Here is a 10113-nt window from a genome sequence, read left to right as displayed (position 1 = left end):
GGGGTCAAAATTTTACATTTTGGTCAAACAGGGCAGTTACTGCGTAACTCAATCCGAAAACGAAAATGTGTGCTAAATGCATTGAAATTCGAATAGATTTCCTTTTGAATCGAATAAGGAAGTAACCCCCCAGGTGGTTTTTTCTCATCCATGTTCTTAGCAAAATGTGTCCAAAATAGTTTAGATAAAAAATATTGCACTTTTCATCATAAAAAAATTTGTATAAATTTTCGGAAAACGGCTACACCGATTTGGCTAATTTTTTGTTTAAATGATCATAGTAATCCAATTTAAGTTTTTACTGAAAGAAAAATTGACCACGGCAATTTTGTTTCGATATATCTAACATTTTTTTTAATGTTCGCACTACATAGTCCGCAAAAGATTTTACATAAATAAAAATTGTCCACGTCCATTAATACGCCCACTTATTAAATACATCTGCAAAATACATCGGTCTGTGATCACTCATATTTCTAGCCAAAAATCGATTTTTTATATAAATACTCATAATATCTAAATTCGCTAATAACTTGGCCAATAAGCGATTAATTAAGAAAAGGAGCTCGATCTGTGATCACTCATATTTCTGACAAAAAATCGATTTTTTATATAAAAACTCAAAATATCTAAATTCTCTAATAACTTCGCCAATAAGCGTTTAATCAAGAAACGGAGCTCGATCTGTGGTCACTCGTTTTTCCAACCAAAATTCGATTACTTATATAAAAACTCAAAATATGTACATTGATTTAAATGTATTCCGTTCTTTTTTTTTTTAACTATTTTTACCCTTTTCAAACCGCTTCTCACAAATTCTCGCATAAAACGAGACCTGAGTGTAGACATAAATTACACGACCTAATTTCATGGTGATCGGTCCATAATTGGCCCACTTCCCCATATAAGGCCCACTTCCGAAAATCACTCAAAAATATAAATTATTGAAATTTTAAAAGAAAAATGTTTTTGCTCTTTTACTTAGTGTAGGGTATTATATTTTCTTACTTGTTATAATACCCTTCACCTTCGTGAGAAGGGTATATATAAGTTTGTCATTCCGTTTGTAATTTCTACATTTTTCATTTCCGACCCTATAAAGTATATATATTCTGGATCCTTTTAGATAGCGGAGTCGATTAAGCCACGTCTGTCTGTCTGTTGAAATCAATTTTCTGAAGACCACAGATATTTTCGGGATCCAAATCTTCAATAATTCTGTCAGACATGCTTTCGAGAATTTTGCTATTTAAAATCAGCAAAATCGGTCCACAAATAGCAAACTTCTCGAAAGCATGTCTGACAGAATGCTTTCGAGAAGTTTGTATCATCTGGTCTGCCTCGTATTTATCATCTGGCCTGCAAAATGCTCTTTTTTGCAAATTTTTTTTATATGAAAGACAAATTTTGTATGCCTCTCATGTAATGCAGAAAAAAAATATTCTAAAAATTATACACGTCGCGGACAGAATTGATTTTCATTGGCAAAAACATAACTTTTACCATTAGTTAGTAAACATATCAAAACTAAGGTAGCCAAAATATGTAAACATAAATATTAAATTTAAATTTGGAAAAAACTTAATTTTCTATATTTGATCAGATAAAAATGATCATAGCTAAATTATTATAGATAATAAACTGAATTTTTCTTTCTAAATTGGTTGGATTGTAATCTTTGAAAACGGTATACTACATGACATGTGTTATAAAATATTTGTTAAAGTACTATATTTACGTCAACACATCGCCCAGATAAAGTTTATAAACGCCCGGACCCGCGCGTAAAACATTAACATATTTATTAACAATTTTTATTCAAATAACGTACATTTTCTCTATATTAGTTATGGCTTTTTTTTAATGTATGGAAGGTCCAACAATTTGTATGTGCTTAAATTGTTTACTGGTTCAACATTTTTAGTTAATTTTTGTCATAATATCCCTGCCAATTTTTTTGAAATGATTTTACTAATTTTCAACAACAAAAATTTCAGATCATTAGAGTAAATATATATGGCTAAATGAAAATAAAAAAGGCTAAAAAATGGATAAAGGCTAAATTAATTTAACCTAAAAGGGGCTAAATTGACAACACTGACAATGGGTCAAAATTTTCACCAAAAAAAAAATTGAAAAAATCAAAAAATAATTTTAAAATTTAAAAAAAAAATTGAAAAACATTTAAAATAACAACTACAAATTTCTTTTTCCAAATAATGAAAAAAACAACTTTGGAAAAAAAAATAAATTTTGTTTACCTAAAAATATTTAAAATTTTTATTTTGAAGTATAATTTGGTGAAGGGTATATAAGATTCGGTACAGCCGAATATAGCACTCTTACTTGTTTTTTATTCAATTAATCACACAACATATAAAAATTGCCGATGCATTTCATTATTTAAATTTTTTCCCAAGTTCCTAAAGCATGAGTCATTTATTTTTTTATGATAATAAGCTTAACCCAAAATAGGTACAATTGTTAGAATATACATTTTCAATCAGCATTTATTAGAATAAAGAATAGTTTTTTTTGGAAATTTCGTTTAAAAAAATATGTAATTGAAAAAGTAAAAATCCGATGTCCGAAAATGTTGATGTCATATATTAAACATCTATGAATAATAGTTTTAATTGTTTATTTAAATATTTCTAATTTTAAGCATTTGGTTTTAGATCCTGGTTGGTATAAAACTAATTTATAATTTGAGTAATATAACTAATTTCTAAAGTGCAGTATCAAAAAAGTTGGAAGTGACTACACTCTAGATTACTTAAAGACACTAAAGTGACAACTGATTTCACGCTAGATTACCTGCGATATATAAAGTAACCCATTTACTTCTCTCTGCATTACAAAGATAACATATGTGCTAGGGTGATCGGCCCGGTTTTTTTGGTTAAGTCGGTTTCGGTTTTTTTGAAAAACTCAAATTTTTCTTGGAATAATCGGTTTTTTTCTAAAAGAGTGTTTTTATGAGTTTTGGTATTTTAAAAACTTTAACTTTAAATAAAACGATATACTCCAAAGCATTTAAGATGTGTTTTATTCTTAAGAGATTATTTTAGCCACCATAAGAGGTTAAAATTTACTGATGTTAACGATAAAAATCAAATGTCGTTTGTTGGTAATTGCATCAGTAGAGAACGTCCGGACCGATTTAGACAATTTTTTTTGTTAAAATTTTGTTCATAGCTCAACTTAGGTTTTTACGGAATGAAAAATTAACCACGCCCACTTTTACGCCCACTTTTTTCGATTTATCTAAAATTAGAAAACGGCTACATCGATAGTAATCAAATTTAAGTTTTTACTGAAAGAAAAATTGAACACGCCAATAGTTTTTATATAAATAAAAATTGTCAACGTCCACTAATACGCCCACTTATTAAATACATCTGCACAAAACATCATTCTGTGATCAATCATATTTCAGACCATAATTCGATTACTTATATAAAAACTCTCAATATCTAAATTCGCTAATAACTTGGCCAATAAGCGTTGAATCCTGAAAAGGACCTCGATCTGTCATCACTCATATTTTTTTTTAAACTATTTTAACCCTTTTCAAAACGCTTCTCACAAATTCACAAATCAAACACAAGCATTTTTTTAACTTCGACTGGACAACGTCTGTCTGTTCAGCTAGTTCTCATTAAATCTGAATGTGAAGATCAAATTATTCTGAAATTTGTTTAACATAATTTTTAAAAATTTGCAAATGGAGTTTTGAAACTGTCGTATAGGTTAACAGTATCCTACGAACACAGAAAGTCATTTACAAGTAAATATGGATATATGATTTTTTATTTTAATATTTCTCAAAATATGAATTTGAATTTTTAATAACTTTAATATTTTTTAATGAATTTTTGTACAAATTTCTATTCTTTTAAATTAAATTGCAAAAGTAACTTTTTAATGCCCCTAGTAAATGCACCTCAAAACTTCAGGGGGCTTGCGGCAAGTTTTAGCCCCAGCCGATTAAAGTTTATAGAAAATACCTGTAGATCCGTTTTTGGTAATTGGTTTACTGATATTTGCTGTGTTGTGATATGGCAAACCCCTTGCATTAGTTTTGAAAATAATAAAATAAAATACTTATGCATGGTATAATTAAAATATTAGTGTATTGTTTGCTTTATTGATAAAATCCTACATATTTATGTATAACTTACAATATTTTCAATACACATTAGTTTGTAAATTGTAACATTTAAACAGATGTTAATTACAAGAACTGATCACACCATTCATTGAGGCAGTTGAAGCAATCCTTAGCTTGTTTAGAATTGGCATAACAGGTATTTTTAATCCATTCCGTAAAAAGATATTCGTTTCTCTGTAACACTAAATGTTGACCGAGCACAGTATTTGCCTATAATAATTTACCGAATTACACATTGTGTTAATTAAATATTCTACTATCATCTATGTATGATAAAACTTACTTTATTGAAGCCAGATTCATTTAAACGAGCACCCAAAATCGTTCCTATTCCCGCCAGATCTGTGACAGGTTTTTCACCCATAGGATCGGATACGAAATCTCTATGCTTTTTTGAAGTGGTCGCCATGATTGTTTCGCTTTCTCTATGATACAAACTTTTATGAATTAAATATAAAACGATCAACTATACTTTAGCTTATGTGCTGTTTTTCGATAGCGAATGAGTGCTTTGAGTGGACGTTTTACATGTATTTTGTTTTTGTTACAATAACAAAACACATGTTAAATTTCCACTCGAAGCAGTGCTGTCAGATTAGGGGATTTTTCCCCAAATTGGGGATTTTATTTTGTAAATGGGGATAAATAATTGGGTTTGGGGATATAGGGGAACAGTTGGGGAAATATTGTATGTTTTGGTGATTTTTAGAATCTTTTTGGGGATTTTTATTTTTTCGTTTCAGTTTATTTAATTTATGTAAGAGATTATTTTAAAATCGAAACAAAACATTGAACTATAAGTCTGATAAGTCGTAAAATTTCAACAAACATTTTATACTGTCAATTCTTGTTATTATTGTTGTGTTATCAATAGACGTGAATGTTTGTTTTAGAAAAAGAATTTGTAAAAATGGAAAAAAAGCATAATTCCACCTGGGAAATTGAATATTTTTCTCAAGGTATTTCTTATGGAATAAAATCTGAAATTTAACTGTATATAAAAAAGGGTATTCATTTCAAAATTAAATGGAAAATTACAATCTAAGTTATCTTACAGTTTGTTAAAAATACAACGTTTTGTGCAATTTTAATTTTTTTTTTTCGAAATAAGTAACATTTATATATGTATTCACCCTTATTCTATTTGGCGTCCATAAAGAAAATCGTCTAAATTTCGCAAGAAAATATATGAAATGGACAGATGAGTGGAAAAAAGTAATTTTCTCTGACGAAAAAAATTTAATTTAGACTGTCCTATTATTCTATTTGGCGTCGTCGACATAGTCGTCAATGTTGAGTCAAAAAATGGTACAGGTCGCAGAGTACAGGTCGCAATTTTGAAAATATTTCGATCAGACTTGGTACATATTATTTTTTCGACCCAAGGGCCAAGCGTATTGAAACTGGCGGAAATCGGTCCATTATTTCACCTATCCCCCATACAAATGTCCTTCCGAAATTGGACTTTATCGGTCATAAATGTTTAATTTATATATGTATCTACACAAATTGCACTCCAAATAAGTTTTATATATACAAAATTCATGTCACAAAATTTTGTTACGATCGGTCTATAATTTGTCATAGCTCCCATATAGACCCGCTTCCGAAAATCACTTTAACGTGCATAAATCGCTTAAAAATGTTGGTATACTCACAAAATAGCTCTTTTACTTAGTGTAGGGTATTATATATTTCCTTACTTGTTTTTTATTCAATTAATCACAATTAATCATTGACGATGAATTTCATTATTTAAATTTTTTCCCAAGTTCCTAAAGCATGAGTCATTTATTTTTTTATGATAATAAGCTTAACCCAAAATAGGTACAATTGTTAGAATATACATTTTCAATCAGCATTTAGCGTTTATTAGAATAAAGAATAGTTGTTACTTTTTTTTTTTGGAAATTTCGTTTAAAATAAAATGTTATTGAAAATGTTGATGTCATATATTAAACATCTATGGATAATAGTTTGAATTCTTTATTTAAATATTTCTAATTTTAAGCATTTGGTTTTAGATCCTGGTTGGTATAAAACTAATTTATAATTTGAGTAATATAACTAATTTCTAAAGTGCAGTATCAAAAAAGTTGGATTACTTAAAGACACTAAAGTGACAACTGATTTCACGCTAGATTACCTACGATATATAAAGTAACCCATTTACTTCTCTTTGCATTACAAAGATAACATATGTACTAGGTTTTTTTGGTTAAATCGGTTTCGGTTTTTTTGAAAAACTCAAATTTTTCTTGGAATAATCGGTTTTTTTCTAAAAGAGTGTTTTTATGAGTTTTGGTATTTTAAAAACTTTAACTTTAAATAAAACGATATACTCCAAAGCATTTAAGATGTGTTTTATTCTTAAGAGATTATTTTAGCCACCATAAGAGGTTAAAATTTACTGATGTTAACGATAAAAATCAAATGTCGTTTGTTGGTAATTGCATCAGTAGAGAACGTCCGGACCGATTTAGACAATTTTTTTTGTTAAAATTTTGTTCATAGCTCAACTTAGGTTTTTACGGAATGAAAAATTAACCACGCCCACTTTTACGCCCACTTTTTTCGATTTATCTAAAATTAGAAAACGGCTACATCGATAGTAATCAAATTTAAGTTTTTACTGTAAGAAAAATTGAACACGCCAATAGTTTTTATATAAATAAAAATTGTCAACGTCCACTAATACGCCCACTTATTAAATACATCTGCACAAAACATCATTCTGTGATCAATCATATTTCAGACCATAATTCGATTACTTATATAAAAACTCTCAATATCTAAATTCGCTAATAACTTGGCCAATAAGCAAGCGTTGAATCAAGAAAAGGAGCTCGATCTGTGATCACTCATATTTCTTAACAAAAATCTATTTTTTATATAAAAACTCAAAATATCTAAAATTGCTAATAACTTTTCCAACAAGCGTTGAATCATGAAAAGGAGCTCGATCTGTGATCACTTATTTTTCAGACCAAAATTCGATTACTTATATAAAAACTCAAAATATGTACATTGATTTACATTTATTCTGTTGTTGCAAGACTTAGGTTTTTGGCAACAAACTTTGGTTCTTTATCGCTCAGTAGCGCTTCTATACATATATATTTTATTCTAGATCCTATATGAATAAAAATTTTCATTCAATAATACGTTTTTTTTAAACTATTTTAACCCTTTTCAAACCGCTTCTCACAAATTCACAAATCAAACACAAGCATTTTTTAACTTGGACAGGACAACGTCTGTCTGGTCAGGTAGTTCTCATTAAATCTGACTGTGAAGATCAAAATATTCTGAAATTTGTTTAACATAATTTTTAAAAATTTTTGAAACTGTTTTGAAACTGTCGTATAGGTTAACAGTATCCTACGAACACAGAAAGTCATTTACAAGTAAATATGGATATATGATTTTTTATTTTAATATTTCTCAAAATATGAATTTGAATTTTTAATAACTTTAATATTTTTTAATGAATTTTTGTACACATTTCTATTCTTTTAAGTTAAATTGCAAAAGTAACTTTTTAATGCCCCTTGTAAATGCACCTCAAAACTTCAGGGGGCTTGCGGCAAGTCTTAGCCCCAGCCGATTAAAGTTTATAGAAAATACCTGTAGATCCGTTTTTGGTAATTGGTTTACTGATATTTGCTGTGTTGTGATATGGCAAACCCCTTGCATTAGTTTTGAAAATAATAAAATAAAATACTTATGTACTTATGTAATTAAAAAATTGGTGTATTGTTTGCTTTATTGATAAAATCCTACATATTTATGTATAAATTACAATATTTTCAATACACGTTAGTTTGTAAATTGTAACATTTAAACAGATGTTAATTACAAGAACTGATCACACCATTCATTGAGGCAGTTGAAGCAATCCTTAGCTTGTTTAGAATTGGCATAACAGGTATTTTTAATCCATTCCGTAAAAAGATATTCGTTTCTCTGTAACACTAAATGTTGACCGAGCACAGTATTTGCCTATAATAATTTACCGAATTACACATTGTGTTAATTAAATATTCTACTATCATCTATGTATGATAAAACTTACTTTATTGAAGCCAGATTCATTTAAACGAGCACCCAAAATCGTTCCTATTCCCGCCAGATCTGTGACAGGTTTTTCACCCATAGGATCGGATACGAAATCTCTATGCTTTTTTGAAGTGGTCGCCATGATTGTTTCGCTTTCTCTATGATACAAACTTTTATGAATTAAATATAAAACGATCAACTATACTTTAGCTTATGTGATGTTTTTCGATAGCGAATGAGTGCTTTGAGTGGACGTTTTACATGTATTTTGTTTTTGTTACAATAACAAAACACATGTTAAATTTCCACTCAAAGAAGTGTTGTCAGATTAGGGGATTTTTCCCCAAATTGGGGATTTTATTTTGTAAATGGGGATAAATAATTGGGGTTGGGGATATGGGGGAACAGTAGGAGAAATATTGTATGTTTTGGTGATTTTTCGAATCTTTTTGGGGATTTTTATTTTTTCGTTTCAGTTTATTTAATTTATGTAAGAGATTATTTTAAAATCGAAAGAAAACATTGAACTATAAGTCTGATAAGTCGTAAAATTTCAACAATATGCTATTTGACATTTTATACTGTAAATTCTTGTTATTATGTGTTATCAATAGACGTGAATGTTTGTTTTAGAAAAAGAATTTGTAAAAATTGCAAAGAAAATAAAACTGCAAAAAAGCATAATTCCACCTGGGAAATTGAATATTTTTCTCAAGGTATTTCTTATGGAATAAAATCTGAAACTTAACTGTATATAAAGAAGGGTATTCATTTCAAAATTAAATGGAAAATTACAATCTAAGTTATCTTACAGTTGGTTATGGTTTGTTAAAAATACAACGTTTTGTGCAATTTTAATTTTTTTAAGGGTGATTATAAATTTTATTTTTTAAATTATTATGCATGCTATATAAATAAAATAAAAAGAATTGTAGAACAAATAAAGTACATATCGAGCCCTAACCGAGCAAAATAACGTAAGCGAAATTTTTTTCAAAATTGACTTTTTAATGAAAATCGATAGAAAACTTTCGTGCGCAGCAACACCCGAAATAATGAAAATTAAGTGTTTATACAGTGAGCCGCAAAAGTGAGTATACACCAAAAATTATTGGATATTTTTTAAGATAATGAAAATTCTAAAATTTATCCATGATTAAAATTTTAAAGTTTCGGTTTGATAGAGATTGGCTTGAATAATATCTTTGGTTGTGAAAAATATAGATTTAAGTCGGACTATAATGATTTTCATGATCTTAAAAAATCAAAAAATTCGCTGCTGTTTACTCACTTTTGAGGCTCACTGTATATACAGAGATATCGCAATTTCAATTATATCGTAAGCGACACTCACCTCTTTGCTTTACCACAAAAATAACGTAAGCGACATAAAAGCAAAAAGGGGCAGTAAATGAAAGTAAGTGTAGCCGAAGAACTAGAGAGAAAATCAAAAGAAATTGAAATACAAAAAGATAGATGTACTAAATGTGATCAAGGAAAAAATTTAGACAGCAGTCGTCACATCCAAACAGAAGAATTTAAGTTTAAGAATTTTTTTGAAGGAGCTAGTTTCGACCTTCAAATAGTTTTGAATATGCCTCATAGTAAAACAAGTAAGAAAGTATGGTTGGTCAAGCCCGACCATATAATACCCTACACTAAGAAAAAGAGCAAAATCATTTTTTTTTTAATTCCAATAATTTATATTTTTGAGCGATTTTCGAAATGTGCCTTATATGGGAGCTATAACAAATTATGGACCGATCACCATGAAATTAGGTCGTGTGATTTATGTTTATGTTGAATTTTATGTGTATAGCAACATTTTTAAGAGATTTATGCACGTTAAAGTGATTTTTGGAAGCGGGTCTTATATGGGA

General features: G+C 28.7%; 2 protein-coding genes across 2 annotated transcripts; both read right to left on the bottom strand.

Moving 5' to 3' along the window:
- Positions 1–4114: 4114 nt before the first annotated feature.
- Positions 4115–4655, bottom strand: LOC135961651 (barrier-to-autointegration factor-like). Its single transcript, XM_065513181.1, has 2 exons — positions 4458–4655; positions 4115–4384 (listed from the first exon to the last, which is right to left on the bottom strand). The coding sequence occupies exons 1-2, from the start codon at positions 4581–4583 to the stop codon at positions 4238–4240; spliced, it is 273 nt and encodes a 90-aa protein (XP_065369253.1). The 5' UTR covers positions 4584–4655; the 3' UTR covers positions 4115–4237.
- Positions 4656–7906: 3251 nt separating this feature from the next.
- LOC135961644 (barrier-to-autointegration factor-like) lies at positions 7907–8428 on the bottom strand. Its single transcript, XM_065513173.1, has 2 exons — positions 8250–8428; positions 7907–8176 (listed from the first exon to the last, which is right to left on the bottom strand). Exons 1-2 carry the CDS (start codon positions 8373–8375, stop codon positions 8030–8032), a joined length of 273 nt encoding a protein of 90 aa, XP_065369245.1. The 5' UTR covers positions 8376–8428; the 3' UTR covers positions 7907–8029.
- Between the last annotated feature and the right edge of the window lie 1685 nt (positions 8429–10113).

The sequence above is a fragment of the Calliphora vicina genome, chromosome 5, assembly GCF_958450345.1.
Source record: "Calliphora vicina chromosome 5, idCalVici1.1, whole genome shotgun sequence".
Lineage (NCBI taxonomy): Eukaryota > Metazoa > Arthropoda > Insecta > Diptera > Calliphoridae > Calliphora > Calliphora vicina.
This window is presented reverse-complemented; position numbering and strand designations above follow the sequence as displayed.